This window comes from Impatiens glandulifera, chromosome 9 (assembly GCF_907164915.1).
Source record: "Impatiens glandulifera chromosome 9, dImpGla2.1, whole genome shotgun sequence".
In the NCBI taxonomy this organism is placed as follows: Eukaryota; Viridiplantae; Streptophyta; class Magnoliopsida; order Ericales; family Balsaminaceae; genus Impatiens; species Impatiens glandulifera.
In genome coordinates, this window is record NC_061870.1 from 28,597,291 (window position 1) to 28,616,811 (window position 19,521).

The 19,521-nt window shown below is 31.0% G+C and overlaps 3 protein-coding genes across 3 annotated transcripts; 2 read left to right on the forward strand and 1 right to left on the reverse strand.

The window, feature by feature from the left end:
• The first annotated feature begins 287 nt into the window (after nt 1–287).
• Nucleotides 288–1,358, forward strand: LOC124916153 (zinc finger protein ZAT9-like). The gene has a single exon (XM_047456886.1). It carries the CDS (start codon nt 288–290, stop codon nt 1,356–1,358), a length of 1,071 nt encoding a protein of 356 aa, XP_047312842.1.
• A 5,563-nt stretch (nt 1,359–6,921) lies between these two features.
• Nucleotides 6,922–8,089, forward strand: LOC124916154 (zinc finger protein ZAT9-like). The gene has a single exon (XM_047456887.1). The coding sequence runs from the start codon at nt 6,922–6,924 to the stop codon at nt 8,083–8,085; it is 1,164 nt and encodes a 387-aa protein (XP_047312843.1). The 3' UTR covers nt 8,086–8,089.
• A 698-nt stretch (nt 8,090–8,787) lies between these two features.
• On the reverse strand, nt 8,788–17,040 carry LOC124916803 (alpha-1,4 glucan phosphorylase L isozyme, chloroplastic/amyloplastic). The gene is made up of 15 exons (XM_047457568.1): nt 16,620–17,040; nt 16,188–16,426; nt 15,474–15,575; nt 13,942–14,118; nt 13,525–13,800; nt 12,888–13,159; nt 12,328–12,445; nt 11,841–12,248; nt 11,537–11,689; nt 11,274–11,402; nt 10,451–10,687; nt 9,826–9,902; nt 9,556–9,742; nt 9,269–9,469; nt 8,788–9,178 (listed from the first exon to the last, which is right to left on the reverse strand). The coding sequence occupies exons 1-15, from the start codon at nt 16,870–16,872 to the stop codon at nt 9,062–9,064; spliced, it is 2,946 nt and encodes a 981-aa protein (XP_047313524.1). The 5' UTR covers nt 16,873–17,040; the 3' UTR covers nt 8,788–9,061.
• Between the last annotated feature and the right edge of the window lie 2,481 nt (nt 17,041–19,521).

Below are 19,521 nucleotides of genomic sequence, written 5' to 3' on the forward strand. Positions count from 1 at the left end.
TATATTTTATCTTGAGTTATATCCTATATTTTCTCATAAAAATAAAATAGTCATTTTATTTATTGACTCAGAATGAAGAAAATAAAAGTGCGGTATCCTAATTATCGGAATATTTGAATTTCAAAAGAAAAAAGAAAAAAGTGGGGCACGGAAATCGGATTGCTGTTATTCATCCATGCAATGCAAGATTGAATCTTTCAGCCAGACCCACCCAGATCAATCTTTCTTTTTCTTTCATTATATATATCCATCATTTGATCCTGTTTTCCACTTCTTGAGATCTTTCGATGGCGAAAGATCGCAAGAAGAAGGAAGACTCGTCTTCCTCGAGTAAGATTACGGACGAAACTTGTAAAAAGTCGAAATCTTTATCAGGTCACAAGAGGGTTCACAGTCAAGCCTCATCTTCGAAGTGGACAAAGCTTGAAGATATTAGTAATCATCGATCAATCAAAGATTATGAATTGAAGGTTCATAATCAAGCCTCATCTTCGAAGTCAAAGATTGAAGATATCAGTAATGAAGATCGGGATCGCCTTTATCGTCGACGAATGAAATATGAGAGCGAGAAGATTTTTATGGCCAATAACATACAAGAAATTCTCAAGAACAGCCAAATGGGTTTTGAAGATTTAATCAGTGATTTGAGTGAAAATCCCCATTCTTCAGAGAATGTCTGCAAAATATGTAAAAGAAAGTTTGATTCAATGAGGGCTCTGTGTGGTCATATGCGACACCATCCCAAGGAGTTCAGAAAAGGCGGAACTGAACAAGTTTATGAAAATCTATTAGAAAACTGTGAGACTTTCTGTCCTGTCAAGAAAAAGCGATCAAAGCCAATGTACACCGTGTCTTCTTCTTCTTCTTGTTCATCATCTGTTTACGAGTTTAATGAAGATGAAGAAGAAGCAGCAGAATGTTTGATTATGCTCTCCACTGGGATAACCAATTGGGATGAGTTTAAAGCATTTCTAAAGCAAACCAATGATCATGAGAATCCAATTCTCAATAGAAAGGAGGAGAAATCAACTGTTGAAGTGGGTTTGAATTCGTCTAATGGGATTCAAAAGAAGAAGGAGGAGCAGAAAATCAGGAGCTTGAGGATCTTCAGTTCGAGTTCTGGAACGATGGCCATTCTGACCAGGGATGAAGCGAATCCAACCCAACAACATGTGCAGCAGCTTGAAGAAAATCAGAACCCAAATGAGATGATGGAAAGTGATATGATCAAGAAACATCAATGTACAACCTGCTTTCGATACTTCCCATCTGGGCAAGCTTTGGGTGGACATAAAAGGGCTCACTATAAGAAACCAGAAGAAGAGAATGATTTGGTAGTTGATCGAGCTCCTCTCTAATGAATTTTTCAATTGACTTAAGAAGGAAATGATGATTTGATGTATGATCTAGCTCCTCTCTAATGATCATACAATTGACCTCTTAAAAGAAGAAGGTTATGTTTTTTTCCCTTTATGTGCTGGACACATATTTTTTTAATTTCGTTTTGTTTCATTTATTGATTTGAATTTTTATTCTTATTCTGAGTTTGATAAATCTATTATTATACTTGGATACTATTTGACAGGATCTTTATACCCATATTGCTTTTTGGGCAAATTAAGACGCGAGGCTCAATAACATTGATCCTTTGATATCAATGTCTAATCAATTTTTTAGTATATAGAATTGATACCACATATTTTCTTTTTTTTTTAGTAAATAGAAAGAGAATATAATGTATCTAGGGTTTCATATTAGTTCTTTTTATTTAAAAATAATTATAACGAGAATGAGATGAAAGTGATGATTTTAATTTCTCAATCATTAGTTAAACTTTTTTTCTTCTCTTTTTTAGCAGCATGAGTATATATAACAAGATGTCGTGAATACACTAAAAGTTGCAATCATATGTCCTCTGCTCGAACTGTCGAGAAACTTTGCTCGAATTGTCGAGAAAATTAGTTCTTTTTTAAACGATTGTTGAAAAACATTTTCATTTTGACTCATACTCGTTTTCTAATATACTTCTTTCTTTTTTTCCTTTTTTTGGAGGGTGATTTTTGGCACATTTCCTTAAATTTTGTTTTGGAAAAAACAATGATTATAACCGACCTCGAGAAAATTGTCTATATATCATCTTGAAAGAGAAATTAGACCGAAAAGTAGTTCAAGGTGTAACATTATTGATTTTATTTTGGAAATTCTCATAGTCATCTGAACTATGGTTTTATTTTTTTCTTTTGAGATTTATATTGCACTATTTGTGATAGAAGACTGATATTTCATCACCATTGCGTTTTTATTTTATTTTTTTTGATGATTTATAATGTGTTATCGAAAATATACGTCTTACATTGCATATTTATTAATTATTATTTTTTGTTTGGACGACTTACATTGTATTATTGATGATAGATGTTTTACCTCGTATGATATATATATATATATGAAGTAATTTGAATCTAATAGACAACCACTATTTCTGTCATTCTTCTTTTAGCTATCCTCTAGTGTGTAGTGTGATTACTGGGTAGCATTTGATTCCTACTATTGTCTAAGGATGTTGTATTGCGCTATCATGGATAGGTGCTTGCGCGCATTGCTTATTATTCATTTAATTTTATTATTATTTATTTTTTAGGATTGGTCATTTTATCTATATTTTCCAAAAAATGTCCCTAATATTGTCACAGAGATTTATTTTTTTCTTTTTTTTTCACAATAATAATAATTGTCTTATTTTTTCACATTTAAAAGAAATTGTCCTGAAAACTTTTTCTAAGTTATTTGAATATTCTAAAGGGAGAAAAAAATAATGATTGTTGATGATTTTAAGGAGGTGGTGATTATTTTTGGTAGAAGATATACATATAAATAAAATAAAAAATAATAATTTAAAATATATAATATTTTAGTATTTTGATTAATAAATTATTAATGAATTGAGTAATTTGATTAATGAGATAGAAGTGAAATGATGTTTAATTATGTTTGCGAACTAGGCTTAAGATTTTATTTTATTAAAAAAATTCATGAGCATTAGACTTGAGTTTACCACATTTTACTTATTTTGGTGATTTTTTTTTTCATTTTTTGTTTTTTATTCATTTTTTTGCTCTTAGTAAAAATTAAGATTTTATTCTTATTAATGTTGTATTATTTGCCCTTATTTTTGTATTAAGGTTTTAAAATAGAGAGTATTTTAGTATTTTGATTAATAAATTATTAATGAATTGAGTAATTTGATGAATGAGATAGAAGTAAAATGATGTTTAATTATGTTTACGAACTAGGCTTAAAATTTTATTTTATTAAAAAAATTCATGAGCATTAGACTTGAGTTTACCACATTTTACTTATTTTGGTGATTTTTTTTTCATTTTTTGTTTTTTATTCATTTTTTTGCCCTTAGTAAAAATTAAGGTTTTATTCTTATTAATGTTGTATTATTTGCCCTTATTTTTGTATTAAGGTTTTAAAATATAGAGTATTTTAGTATTTTGATTAATAAATTATTAATGAATTGAGTAATTTGATGAATGAGATAGAAGTGAAATGATGTTTAATTATGTTTGCGAACTAGGCTTAAAATTTTATTTTATTAAAAAAACTCATGAGCATTAGACTTGAGTTTACCACATTTTACTTATTTTGGTGATTTTTTTTCATTTTTTGTTTTTTATTCATTTTTATGCCCTTAGTAAAAATTAAGGTTTTATTCTTATTAATATTGTATTATTTGCCCTTATTTTTGTATTAAGATTTTAAATAGAGAGTATTTTAGTATTTTGATTAATAAATTATTAATGAATTGAGTAATTTGATGAATGAGATAGAAGTGAAATGATGTTTAATTATGTTTGTGAACTAGGCTTAAGATTTTATTTTATTAAAAAAATTCATGAGCATTAGACTTAAGTTTACCACATTTTACTTATTTTGGTGATTTTTTTTTTCCATTTTTTGTTTCTTATTCATTTTTTGCCCTAATTAAAAATTAAGGTTTTATTTTTATTAATGTTGTATTATTTGCCCTTATTTTTGTATCAAGGTTTTAAAATAGAAAGTATTTTAGTATTTTGATTAATAAATTATTAATGAATTGAGTAATTTGATGAATGAGATAAAGTGAAATGTTGTTTAATTATGTTTGCGAACTAGGCTTAAGATTTTATTTTATTAAAAAAAATTCATGAGCATTAGACTTGAGTTTACCACATTTTACTTATTTTGGTGATTTTTTTTTTATTTTTTGTTTCTTATTCATTTTTTGCCCTAATTAAAATTTAAGGTTTTATTTTTATTAATGTTGTATTATTTGCCATTATTTTTGTATTAAGGTTTTAAAATAGAAAGTATTTTAGTATTTAGATTAATAAATTATTAATGAATTGAGTAATTTGATTAATGAGATAAAGTGAAATGTTGTTTAATTATGTTTGTGAACTAGGCTTAAGATTTTATTTTATTAAAAAAATTCATGAGCATTAGACTTGAGTTTACCACATTTTACTTATTTTGGTGATTTTTTTTTTCATTTTTCATTTTTTATTCATTTTTTTGCCCTTAGTAAGAATTAAGATTTTATTCTTATTAATGTTGTATTATTTGCCCTTATTTTTGTATTAAGGTTTTAAAATAGAGAGTATTTTAGTATTTTGATTAATAAATTATAAATGAATTGAGTAATTTGATGAATGAGATAGAAGTAAAATGATGTTTAATTATGTTTGTGAACTAGGCTTAAGATTTTATTTTATTAAAAAAAAATCATGAGCATTAAACTTGAGTTTACCACATTTTACTTATTTTGGTGATTTTTTTTCCATTTTTTTTTTTTATTCATTTTTTTTGCTCTTAGTAAAAATTAAGGTTTTATTCTTATTAATGTTGTATTATTTGCCCTTATTTTTGTATTAAGGTTTTAAAATAGAGAGTATTTTAGTATTTTGATTAATAAATTATTAATGAATTGAGTAATTTGATGAATGAGATAGAAGTGAAATGATGTTTAATTATGTTTGCGAACTAGGCTTAAAATTTTATTTTATTAAAAAAATTCATCAGCATTAGACTTGAGTTTACCACATTTTACTTATTTTGGTGATTTTTTTTTCATTTTTTGTTTTTTATTCATTCTTTTGCCCTTAGTAAAAATTAAGGTTTTATTCTTATTAATGTTGTATTATTTGCCCTTATTTTTGTATTAAGGTTTTAAAATAGAGAGTATTTTAGTATTTTGATTAATAAATTATTAATGAATTGAGTAATTTGATGAATGAGATAGAAGTGAAATGATGTTTAATTATGTTTGTGAACTAGGCTTAAGATTTTATTTTATTAAAAAAATTTATGAGCATTAGACTTGAGTTTACCACATTTTACTTATTTTGGTGATTTTTTTTTTTCATTTTTTGTTTCTTATTCATTTTTCGCTCTAATTAAAAATTGAGATTTTATTTTTATTAATGTTGTATTATTTGCCCTTATTTTTGTATTAAGGTTTTAAAATAGAAAGTATTTTAGTATTTTGATTAATAAATTATTAATGAATTGAGTAATTTGATGAATGAGATAAAGTGAAATGTTGTTTAATTATGTTTGCGAACTAGGCTAAAGATTTTATTTTATTAAAAAAATTCATAAGCATTAAACTTGAGTTTACCACATTTTACTTATTTTGGTGATTTTTTTTCATTTTTTGTTTCTTATTCATTTTTTTTGCCCTAATTAAAAATTAAGGTTTTATTCTTATTAATGTTGTATTATTTGCCCTTATTTTTGTATTAAGGTTTTAAAATAGAGAGTATTTTAATATTTTGATTAATAAATTATTAATGAATTGAGTAATTTGATGAATGAGATAAAGTGAAATGATGTTTAATTATGTTTGCGAACTAGGCTTAAGATTTTATTTTATTAAAAAAATTCATGAGCATTAGACTTGAGTTTACCACATTTTACTTATTTTGGTGATTTTTTTTTTTCATTTTTTTGCCCTTAGTAAAAATTAAGGTTTTATTCTTATTAATGTTGTATTATTTTTAATTATGTTTATTAATACGCATATTTTCAATGCATATGATGTTAGTGCATGCATATGCAAATGTAATCTTACGAAGGAAGGGTCAGTCATTTTCAAATTATTTATTTGTGGCATTTTTAGACTTTTAAGTGTACCATCGATTAAGTATGGGAATGAATCTTTTGCTTAGGTTGTCCAGAGAACTTTCGTTGTCTTTCACAATTTACTTTTGATGTTAACTTACCTTGAGTATACGTTGAGATTCTTCTTTTATAAACATCGTACTTGAGTCTGAGTTTTAGTCGCGGTCTTGAGACATAGAGTCATCGCTTATTATTAAGAGATCATTTTCTGATTTTGTACCCAAGTTTTGCGGGAGATACTTCATCGTCTTCTGCGATTCTTTTTCCACGAGAATCATTCTAAATTATGAGCTTTATTCAAGGTGTTGAGAATTAGAATCATTATATATGATCGAGAGATCCTATTATAATTTGAAGACCAATGAATGAGCACAAGTATTATTGAGTTCATATCCATGTCTAGCGTCTTCAAATTCTCGAGTCATTTTATTTATTTACTCGGAATGGGACGAGAAAATATAATAATTCCCATGAAAATGAAGGAAAAAAAATGTAGGTATCATAATTATATGAATATTTGAATTTCAAAATAATAAGAGTTTGGGTAAAAATACATTATATTAGAAAGAAGGCGTGAAGCTAGTGTTGTATTATCAACCATTCTTCTTCCATGCAAGACTGAATCTCTGGACTGATCTTTTCGCCAGACCCAGATCAATCTTTCTTTTTCTTTGATCATTTTCTAGCTATTCTCACTTTCTCAATTACAATCCATCATTTGCTCCTGTTTTCCACTTCTTGAGAGATCTTTCTATGGCGAAAGATCACGGGGAGGAGGAACACTCGTCGTCGTGTAAGATTTCCGACGAAACTTCTATTAGATCGAAATCTTTATCAGATCACAAGAGGGTTCTTAATCAAGCCTCAACTTCGCAGCCAAAGCTTGAAGATGTCAGTAATGGCGATCGCATTTATCGTCGACTAATCAAAGATCAGAGCAAGACGATTCTGATAGACACTAACAAACAAGATATTCTCAAGAACAACCAAATGGGTTTTGAAGATTCAATCAGTGGTTTGAGAGAAAATCCCAAGAAATCCTGGAAGACTTTTGTTGGTAAACTCGATGAGGAGAAGAAAGAGAAAGATTGCAGCGAATGCGGCAAAATGTTTTCTTCATTGAAGGCTTTGTCTGGACATATGAAGTGTCATTCTTCAGATACAGGAAAAGACAATGTCTGCAAAATATGTAGCAAAGGGTTTGATTCAATGAGGGCTCTGTTTGGTCATATGCGACACCATCCCAAGAAGTCCAGATTAGGCGGAACTGAAAAGGCTCAAGAAAATCAATCAGAAAACTGTGAGAATCTATGTCCAGTCAAAAGAAAACGATCACAGCCAAGGTACAACAAGATTACTGCAAATTCTAATATGTCTTCTTCATCTTCTTCATCTGTTTCCGAGACTAATGAAGATGAAGAAGCAGCAGCTTGTTTGATTATGCTCTCCACTGGGATAACCAATTGGGCTGAGTTTAAAACATTTTTAAACCAAACCAATGATGAGAATCCAATTCTCAAGAGAAAGGGGAAGAAACTTGAAGTGGGTAATGGAGAATTAACTGTTGAAATTAAGTCGGAAGAAAAGAGCCTTGAAATGGGTTTAGATTTCTCTAATGGGGTTCAAAAGAAGAAGGGACACAAAATCAGGACCTTGAAGAAGATCTTCAATTCCGCTAGAAACGAAAGCAGTTCTGGATCCAAGGATGAAGTGAATCCAAACCAACTTGTGAAGCTTGAAGAAAATCAGAACCCATATGAGATGGAAATTGATATCATCAAGCATGAATGTACAGTCTGCTTCAGAAACTTCTCATCTGGGCGAGCTTTGGGTGGACATAAAAGGGCTCACTATAGTAAACAAGGGATCGAGAAAGAAAGAAATGATGATTTGGTGTTTGATCCAGCTCATCTCTAATGACTTCCAACTGATCAAGACACCCATCCATTCCATGATTGTAGTAGATAATATGTGAAGATTTAAACTTCCTTTTAGTTTGTCTGTCTGGTTCTAGAAATACTTGGTAATGCTCTGATTTTCCTTTGATCTGAAAACTTGTATAGTTTTGCTTGGTCTCTTCACTGCTGATAAAACAATAATAATGAGAGAAGAGTTTTTGAGTTTCTAAGCAGTTTTTGATATTCAGACTCAAATGGTCCAAGTGTGAGGACTCGATCTCAATTAGAATATAAGTTACCACCACGCTCTACCACTTAGCTATGAGTTTCTACGAGCATTACCGGTCCTCTTAAAGCATTACCTACTTATATGATTTCCATTGGGGTTGTGATTTTCAATCCCGACGATGAAAACTTTTTAAAAAAAGTGTCTAAATTGGGGCGATGGTTTAAGGTTCCTTTTCTTTTGTTCTCATGTCTAAATTGTACCGGAGATTGTCTTGCGAGAAGGGTATTCTTCAATATGTCGATAAAAGAAAAAAATAAAATGAGAAAAAGGTAGTACTAAAGCCATACTTCCCATAATGATAAAAAAACCGTCCATAGTATATATACAAAGTGTATCAATTTTTATGTTTGAGTAGATAAGAATGGAACTCGTGATTTAAAGTAAATACTCTTTTAACACTAGTGGGTTAATTTTTATTTGTAACTACTAGTATCAAAATAATATGATTATTTATAACTATAAACATATGAATTATAATGATTACTACAATATAGGAGTATTAAACATGGTTATTCCCTTCTATTAAGAACATCTCATGTTCATCTAGTATGGCACACAGGATAGGAGAGACATACATACTAGTCTCTCATATTTAGATTATAGCTTCAACTGTCATTGGCGCCCATAAAAAGATTATGAACTATCACTTATTTCCCTTAAAATGAGCAAAATACCAAAAGAAGTGTAAAGAAAAACATGTCTTCTACTAAGACAATTCCACCTGCTGAATACCCCATATGTCTTTTGCATACTCATGAATTGTCCTGTCACTGCTGAATTTATACGATCCTGCGGTGTTCATGATCGACATTCTTGTCCATCTCTGCCGCCACCCCCACAAACCAAGCATAAATGGTGTCAGCTCAAATCCCACAAAAAAAATTAAAATAAAAAATAATAATATTAAACTCACAGTTTGGTCGAAGTATGCCTTGTCAACTTTCTCTTGACATTCTATGTAACTTGGGAAATCCTTTCCCACGAGAAAATAATCTCCTTGCCCAAAACCCTGGTTTCCTTCAAGGGAACCTAACAATTCATTATAGTTGTATGGACCAAACACGCCGCTTCTCACATATTCCTTCACTTCTTCAAAACGTGCATCAGGGACAAACTATACACAATTCAATTAATCAATCATTTGATCAGAATTCCCAAAGATGGATTACAGAATGTAAATGATAGACTTGTTTTAATTACCTTGCCTTCAGCTCTCTCCTCCCTAAGTCCTGCTATCTCATGAGCTTGAGCACCAAAGAGGAAGAAATTATCATCCCCAACCTCTTCCCTTATTTCAACATTTGCACCATCCAGTGTCCCAATCAAGATGCATCCATTCATTGAAAATTTCATGTTGCTCGTTCCACTGGCCTCCATCCCCGCAGTACTGGTGAGAAGGGATGGGAATTATATTCAAAAACAAATGTCATCAGGCAAACCGTAAGACAAAATGATCTACGAGTTACGTACCTGATATGCTGCGAGAGCTCACTGGCAGGAATCAGCAATTCAGCCACACTAACATTATAATCAGGAACAAATATCACCTAAAACCAAGAATTAAAAGAAAATGGTACACAACAAACATATTAATGATACAGCAAATAAAAAAACAAATCATGGCACAGTAAGGAAAACACTAATGGGCAAGAATTTATAAATCTTCCCATACAATTGTTATGGACACCAATTTCTAAATCTACTTGCTAATGATTTAGTTTCAAAATGGGAACAGGTGCTGAAGATAATTTCATATTTGTTCAATAAATAGATCAGAACCAAATTTATTGCAAAATTTCCTACGAGTTCTAGCCCTCAGCAGGCAGTGAAGTGGAGATAATATGAACATTTTCATGGTTAAGATATTTAAGTAATCTTTTTCATGGCACTACAAATATTATTTTAAGTGCCAACAAGTCTGAGGTGTAAGGATGTAGTTATTCAAATTAACAGCGTGAACCTAAAGAAGAATTATTTTCACTTCAATTGATAAAAATCCCAAATAGAAGTTAGAAGGATGTATTATTATACATGCTTGCCATTGCATACACAGAGGTGAAAAACATGTAGCTGGATGACAACAATTAGACTGTACCTTCAACAAGTCACCTATTTCTGGATCATTATTAATGGTAGCACCAACATCCGTGATAAGTTTCACTATCCTTTTAGCTTGAACATATGTGGCGAAGGCTTTCCCTCCAAATATACAAACCCGAGGTGCATATTTTTCCTTCCGATCTTTTGAAATCATCTCTTTCATCTTTTTATAGCGATAAACAATGCCTAAGATATTCATAAGTTGTCGTTTGTATTCATGAATGCGCTTCACCTGAACAGACATTTGCCTTTTTCTCAGCACAGTTGCATGTAAAATGGCAGGAAAGTAAGATTATAATAATCACTGGTTTTCATGGCATTTCATATGTGCAAAATGTAAAGGAAAGAAGAGTTTCTTCAAGAGAGTTAGACCTAAGTTATATCTTCCTCGAGTACATAAGGTTTATCTTAAGCCTTTAAACCCATTACAGATTCCCTAAAACATCGACCAACCCATAGAGCTTAGCCTTCAATCTATAAAGTGTTGGCGATACAGAGAGAAGAGGTTAAGATAATGTACGCCAACTCAAAGCATCTGAGCAGATGTTCAGAGAACCACTAGTAAAGTAAAAGTTGGGTTGCCTCTGCCATTGTCACTGCTATTTAAGGGAATGGGTACTCCCCGAATTTGGGCTCAATTATTATGGCAGAGAAACCATATGACAGGTTCAGAACTATACAAAATGGTAATAGATAATTCCACTTGGCCAAAACAATAAATTATTTTGGGACAAAAAGGAGATAGTGTACCGAAACAGAACATATTATGCTAATAAGATTATGATGAGAAAAAAAGAACCACGAGGTGAGGTATGGACCTGGATATCAAACATTGCATCTGGACTAACAGAGTACCCTGTTCTTTCTTTTATGAGTGCCACAACCTTCATCTTGTTGCTCCGTTTTGCTGCCCGCCATTCATTATGTAGTTCCTCATTATCGGCAAACTGCCATTGTAATGAGAGATGATAATAAAAAATATCAGTAATTTTAAGTACACGTGATGTGAAAAGAAAAGACGAATCTGTTACTTAGACAAAAGATTGTATCACTGGGAACTTATATTCATATCACACACTACCTTCCGCAGTTCAGCCAACTTCTCTGTGTTAAGGACCCAGTCATCTGAACCAATCCACTTAGTTATAATGTTACTTAGAAGTGGATTGCAGAACCGAATCCATCTTCTTGGTGTTACTCCATTTGTTTTATTCTGAAACTTCTTAGGCCACATCTGCATAATGTATAATACAAGGATAACAGAATCAGCACATTTACCCATGTGAAGAAAATTAAACCAAAAGAATTTAATATAGCATGAACCACTTTAAGAATAAAGAGATGTATGTATTGAAAATTTCAAATAGAATTAAATTCTTTCACACCTGATAAAATTCATTAAACACTTCCTCCTTCACAATGTCACTGTGAATCTCAGCAACTCCATTCACAGCATGACCACCTACAACGCAGAGATTAGCCATGCGTACCATCTGTGGCGGTTTTGGTTTTGGAGTTGATGCTGTCTCAACATTTTTACTCTTTATGCTTGTTTGATGTCTTCCTTCATCAGATGATGCTGGTTTCTTTACGGTTTTATCAACTTGATCCTTTCCTTCATTCAGAAGCTCTGAGTCTTTGCTGAGCTTATCTGCTTGACTTCCTGGATTAAAAAATAATTTAGCAACAGTGGGTGGCAAATCAACATTTTCCAGGATTCTCATTCTATTCAACTTTTGCTCCAACATCTCAGGAGCTGAAGATCCATGCTTCGATACAATATAATGACTCAGCTGTACAATAACAAATAGCATGTTTAAGAATTAACTGGAATAAGGTAGAGAAACAATAAGATAAATTATTTTGTGCCACCTCCTCATCAATCTTCTGTATGATCTGAACATGTCGAGGAAGCAACTTCTGCATAAGTTCAAAACTCCATTTCTCCAAGGCCTCTGGTAAAACAGTATGATTTGTATATGCCACGGTTCTACCAAAAAAAGGTCATCCATTTACAAAAACTAGTGAGATAAACAACACATAGGGACTGTGCAATAGTAAATGCAAATTATTGAAAGAGTGAACATATAATGATTGGTGGATAACTAATAATGCATCATTCATATAGAAACTCTGAAAACAAACACATCATATATGGAATATTTGATTAAAACCAATTCTCAAAATAATCCAACATTCCATCAAATTATTCAAATCATCAATTAAAATACCAAAATACCCATATTTATGTAGTCTTTATAACATTTTAAAATATCAAATACTAAGGCATTATTGTCATATGACCCCAAAATTCACTTTCTCAAAAGTCCAATATCAAACAACCCCTAAATGTCAAAGTGAAAGTACACAAGTGCATGACAAGGTTAAGCATTTTGAATTCAAGCACATGAGATCAAATGAAACAGAAGTACCTTTGGGTGATAGCCCAAGCCTCTTTCCAGCTTAGACCCTTCACATCCATTAATATCCTCATTATTTCTGGGATGCAGAGTGTCGGATGAGTGTCATTCATCTGTACGGCAACCTTTTCAGGAAACTCCTCCCATTTCACATGTCCTCCAGACCTCCTCTCAAAACGTGCAATAATATCTTGCAGAGAAGCAGAACATAATGTATATTGCTGCTTCAACCTAAGAATCTTTCCTTCTAAAGATTCATCCCCGGGGTACAGTACATAGCAGATCTAATCACAGAACCAAAAAAAGAGAGAATATTATTTCATAAAGAGAAGTATTAATGTTAACTAATACAATAATAAAGAGAATGCACACACTTAGACAATGAACTGATGTACAGAAATTAGCACATGCAATTAACCCTAGTCTTCAGTTTTAGAGGGATTACAATGCAAGATTGATCTTCCAAAAAGTGCAATAGAAACATAAATACTACAGCATCATGCTTCTGCTGTATGCCGAGATGCAGTGTGCCTCTTCCGTTATGCATTTCTATGTAGCTCAGATATCAAGTGACGAACATTCTGCATATATGCAATGATGCACAATAATGTATTCAAAGATCTAAACTTAATTATCAAGTTTTCCAAACCTTTTCAGCACTTTCTTGGGCCTCACAAGCTTTAGTGTGCTGTCCAGAATTAAAAGCTGATAAATCAAAATCTTCTGGTCGAACTTTTGTTGACCATAGTCGAAGGTTAACTGTAGTCTTAGTCTTATATCCAGGGATTGGAACATCATATGCAACTGCTACTATGTCTTCCCCACCAATCCAATGTGTCCTTCCGTCTGATCCTTTCACGACCTTGCCATAGAATTTCACTGGATAGGAGACGTCATTTCTTGCAATCTCCCAAGGATTTCCCATCTACACACAAAATTCTTAATTAGCCAAAAGTGGAACACAAAAGACCACCTTTTTGAGATGACGTTATTTCCGCAACAAGTGTTAGTTCCACCATTTATGAAATAATTTAATGTAATGGATTAACCCAAATAGAGACCATACTGCAAGCCAATCTTCAGCAGCTTCCTCTTGACCTTCCTTAGTAATTCGTTGCTTAAATAATCCATATTTGTACCTAAGCCCATAACCCCATGCTGGGTAGTTTAGTGTTGCCAAAGAATCCAAAAAACATGATGCCAGACGCCCAAGTCCTCCATTTCCCAGTGCTGCATCTGGTTCCTGTATCAATCATGAGTTTTAATATTTTTATCGCCATAATCTAATTTTTTATGATTGATTAAGATTAACAAAAACAAATGATTATGCTGTTTACTTATTTATTTCAATAGTTTTTTAATATATTACAATGTTGATGCCATATAAAAGCATCTAAAAAATAATGATCAAGTTTTTTTTGTCTGATGAACCTTAAAATTAAATTAGTTAATTTATATACTTATTTTAGGTGATATTAGATAAATAAATTATCATATACCCTTTTATTTAGTCGATAACAAGTTAAACATTACTTTTCCCAAAAAAACAAGTTAAACATTACAAAAATATATGGTATATAAATTCATAATTAGCAAAAAAAAATGGAAAATATACATATAAATGAGCATGAGCCTAAAATGTGATCATAATCTAAAATTGATTCTAGTCCCACTTAATTGTACACATAATGGTTTACAATAGTAATGGAATGTAAATCTTAGTCCATGTAATATAAAGAAAAAATTAAGATGCTTGAACTCTCTTGAATTAGCCAATGTGATAACCCAATTATTTTCTCCCTCCATTTAAATGTTTAGATATCAACAACTACACACTTAATTATATTTTATTAATTTCATTTTAATTATAGTTGATATATAAAAAAATATTCTTGATTCTTCACCTTTCAATAAATCATTAGCATCATATATTGATGTATCTTACAGTTTAACACAAATTAATTACTAGCAAGATTTCTTAAATGATTAAAACTACATCCAAAAATAGTTATTCAACTTATTACTGATGATGCACCAAAAGTTAGATGTATCCTTAGAATAATTCTTTATTCCTTTCAAATAATGCATAGATTCCTTTGTTAATAATTATTTTAAATCACATCTACAATAGTATATTCCCCAATGACACAGTAGTCTCAACTTGAATCAGTCCCAACTCAAAAGTACCTTCAAGAATAGTGTCATTTCACTCTATATCCATGGTATCAAAATAATAGCTTGCAGCCACTAACGTTCAATAGAATGGCTGGATATACTGATCCATCTGAAGCTATTCTATAAGCATTATAGAAGCTTGACAACAAAGAAGTTATTTTTTATTCAATTATCTAATACAAATCATCAGCTATCTCTTTTCACAAACAAATTATAGAGATAAGATTTTGAAGAGAATGTTGGTCAACCGAATCAGCACACATAGACAACAAGAATTCAGTTATAAACTGTAAACAATTTGTTGTATTATTTGATTAGCACAGCAAACCACTTAAACAAAACAAGAATGTAAGAACTATTGTCATCACTAACTCATTCAGCATAATAGGAGAGCTGGAATGAAATACCTAATAACAACCTCACCTGGCATGCTACGTTTTCTAAGTTGTATCCAAGACTACTCAAAGCTTCTCCATAAGCATCAGTCAATCCTAAATTGCCAATTGCATTTAACATTGCTCTCCCCTGCAAAATAATGTAATGAAAGCTTCTTATGAGTTCAAAGAATACGCAAAATAAAAATACAGGGATCATTTCTTATAAAAATTACTTGTGCAACAATATGTTGAATTCATAATGAGAGCCATTTTGTATTAGCCACACCACAATAAAAAAAATCTTTGTGGTTTTGTTGTATAAGCTACTTGTTTGGTGTTGATCGTATATTTATAATGGTATGTACAATCAGGGCTTTGTCTCTACTTCTTTTTGCTTCTCTTCGTTGAAGATATGCCATTTCAATATGCTATAATCTTCATATTTGGGGAAACATACCAATGAAAGTTCAATAATTCAAGAAATAATGATGCCCTGATCATGCTATTTCCTACACTTAATCATGTAATCTTCACAAGTGACTTTTTTATATCTACAAGCTGTAGTTTGGATCACTGGTGTAACTCTAAAAAGGCAAGCAAGAAAGAATCCCGGGGTTCCCGGGGTTTGGTTGTAATCTTATACATGAAACGTGTCTAGGAAATGTATTCCTTCTTGTAGATATGGGGTTGTTAAGAGTTAAGATCACCAAAACATAATAAGAACTTATAAATCTGCAGTAACTTAAGGCTTAATTCACACCTGTAGAAATTCCATTGACAAATAATATGCCTGTTTGACATTCATCTTCTCATAACATTCATAAGTTGCATTCCAGTTAGCGATTAATGAATCGCGGATACTTTGTGCTGTTGCAGAGTAAGCAGCAGGAAGTTCAAACTTTTCTGGAGAAAACGATGGTTTGAATACTGAATGATATTTGATACTTGATGCAACAGAAGCAGCATCTGAACTGAAAGAAGGCAAACTGACACCAGCTCCTAAACATTGTGAAAAAGAACTTCAGATCAAATTTGTCAAAAGAAAAAATGATTCTATATAGTGTCCATGCCTGATTCAGAAAAGGTCACTTAAAAACAGTAAATTATGAATCAATAAATTGCCTACAAACTAGAATTATGAGTGCATTGATAGTGATAAATAAAGAGAAATCAATGAAAATTGAAAACAAACCTTCATTAGAGACTGTATTCTTCGTTTGTGGCTTGGTGTCACTGGAAACATTCGTCACTGACAATGAGCGTCTTACACTCCCCGTCTTGGGTAACCTGTGGAATAAAGTCCTTGATTTTCTATATTTGTAGCTGAAATCGATGAATCTCGAGTTTGGACCATAATGCGAGGTCATCTCAGTCGAGGAGAGGAGTGAAGACGAAGAAGAAGAAGTCGCCATTTTTGCTAATCGGATTGGAATAGCTTCCCCCATTACCAGTGTTTATATTTCAGATCGGAAATCGGGGAACGAGCAGAAGAAGCGGACTAATTTGTCGAATTTATGGATGCCGTTGTTCGAGAAATCATCAAATCACGTGATAGCTGCTGAGCTGATAACGCCATTCCCATGGCAACCGCTCCATGACGGATTGTCTAATATCTTATCATGTCTATTTGATACCGTACCACCATAATCGAACCGAATTACTCGGTGTAAAACGTTTTTTTCTCGAAATCAAATGGAAATAGGGGAGATGGTCGTGTTTCGATTCTCGTTTTTATTTCAATTATGTCTCGAACACTATAAACATAATTAAATATATAAAATAAATTCTATAAAAATTCTAAATCGTAAAAAAATTTATTTTTCATAAGGATGCTATATGAGGATTTCTCGAAATCGAATGGAACGAAGATGATATTAAAAACGAAAAAAAATTAATAATTACATTCTTCACCTCGAACCACCCAATTGTCATCTTACATGCCGGCGCGATTGCCCGTTTCTTATAACTTAGCGTTAAGTGAAATTGATGTCTTGCGTTTTATACTTTAATTGATTCTGATATTTTTATAATATGAATTTGATTCTGATTATAAAATATTTTTATAATATGAATTTGAATAATATGTCTTAATTCTCCCTATATCATTATTAAAAATAATTATTATATATTCAATTTGATAAGGAAGTGGTTTTAAAACATTAGATATTTTCTTTTGAAGTGGCAATTCAAAGTGGTTGCAATTTACAATAATGTAGATAAGTGTCATTATAATATGACAAGGAAAAAAAAGAAAGATAAAACGTAACATCGTCATAATACAAATGTCAAAAATTTAATTCGTAATATTTGAGTTTTAAATAAATTGAAAAACTATGAAAATCATAGAAAGAACTGTATCTATAAAACCAAATGAGAAACAAACAAAAAAAAAAATTATCCATGCTGAAAAAGGTTAAACCAAGTTGCCAATAAGTGTTGTGCAATAATGAAAGAGACAGCTAATACTTATTTATTTGGGTATATAGATTACTTTGAGATTCCTTTCTATTTTTAAATATCAAAATATCTTTATTTATTTTTATAATATAAAATAACAATAATATTTTGATAATTAAAAAGAAAGTATTTTGATCAATTCACTTAAATTTCTCAAGTTATTTATCAATATATATTATATTTTAAAGAGTAAACTTTTAATTACAGGTAAAATTGTATTTAAAAAGAAGCAAATAAAGCAGAAAAAAATTAAACAAAATTAAAGAAAATTATATTCATCAAATAGTGTTAACAAGTAATTTACAAATAATAATAATATATATAATTAAACAAACTATAAAAATATTATAAATTAAATAAAATATGATCTTCATTATTCAATTTACAAGTTATGAATACAAATATTTTTTACCTCAAACAATTTTAGCAATAAGAATAAATTGTTAAGACTAAAGACACAATTCTCACATTTTAATATTAAACTTATTTAAAGAGTTTAAATATTTAATATTGTTAAAAGTAAAGGATAATATTTGGCAAAGGGCATCCATTTCCACTAGTATGTAAAGGATAATATTCGGATTCAAATCGGTTAGGGTAGAATTTTTTTTTAATGCACCTACTTCAACATAACCCGAATGGACATCCTTTAGGGCACTCCTCTCCCTTAAATACATGCATTCCTTATACATGTGGTGACATATCTTCCCTAGAATTGGGTACTTCTGTTCATTGTTTGGCCATTAACAAGTGGTGTCCATTTGATTTTGAACCCATTTGTAGAAAACTGTCTTCTGGCCATGTACATGAACTGTAGTGATCTTAAGTCAGCCAGACAGGTTTTCGACACAATGCAGCACCGATGTCTAGTGTCTTGGAATACCGTGATGTCCAAAGTCTGCTTTATTGGTGTTGGTATGAAACCAGATCAAGCTAGTTTAGCATCAGTTTTACCTGTTTTTGGATATCTGAAAGACTTGAACTTTATGAGAAGGGTTCATGCACTAGCACAAGCAAAAAGTTTAAAGGATAGAACAGCACATGTAGCAGCATGATTGAAGCAGAAACCTGTTTTCAAGAAGATGGATGAAAAAGATCTAAATTGAAACGCGTTAATCTGTCCCAAACAGTGTTTAGGATGGAAACAAATCCTTGAAATTCGATTGATATATGAATTGTCAGGATTGAATAAAGCCCAATATTATTAACAGTATGTGAATGAGTCCATATTTACTGGTATTATTGCTGACTTGTTACATACAAATAAACAATACAATACAAGAAAGAATGTCTTTAATCTTTATACCTCATTTGTCTAAGTCCCAACCCATGTGCTTAATGGAGCATATTCTTCTCATCAACGGGTCCATATGAGCTGTACCATACTTTTGTAATAGTAAATTCACGACATTTCGAATCACAACTTAATCACATTGTTAAGTAAATAAGCGTTTTTATTTAATGTACACCTTATTATAGTATGTAACATTATTAAATTTGATTTCTAAGCATGAAAATAAATTGTCTGTAAAAAAAGTTAGGAACGTGTTTCCTTGTTAGTACAACAACAACAAAAACAACACGGTTTACAAATGTTGACATGTTCATAATATGGTTTGAAATTGAATAAACAAATG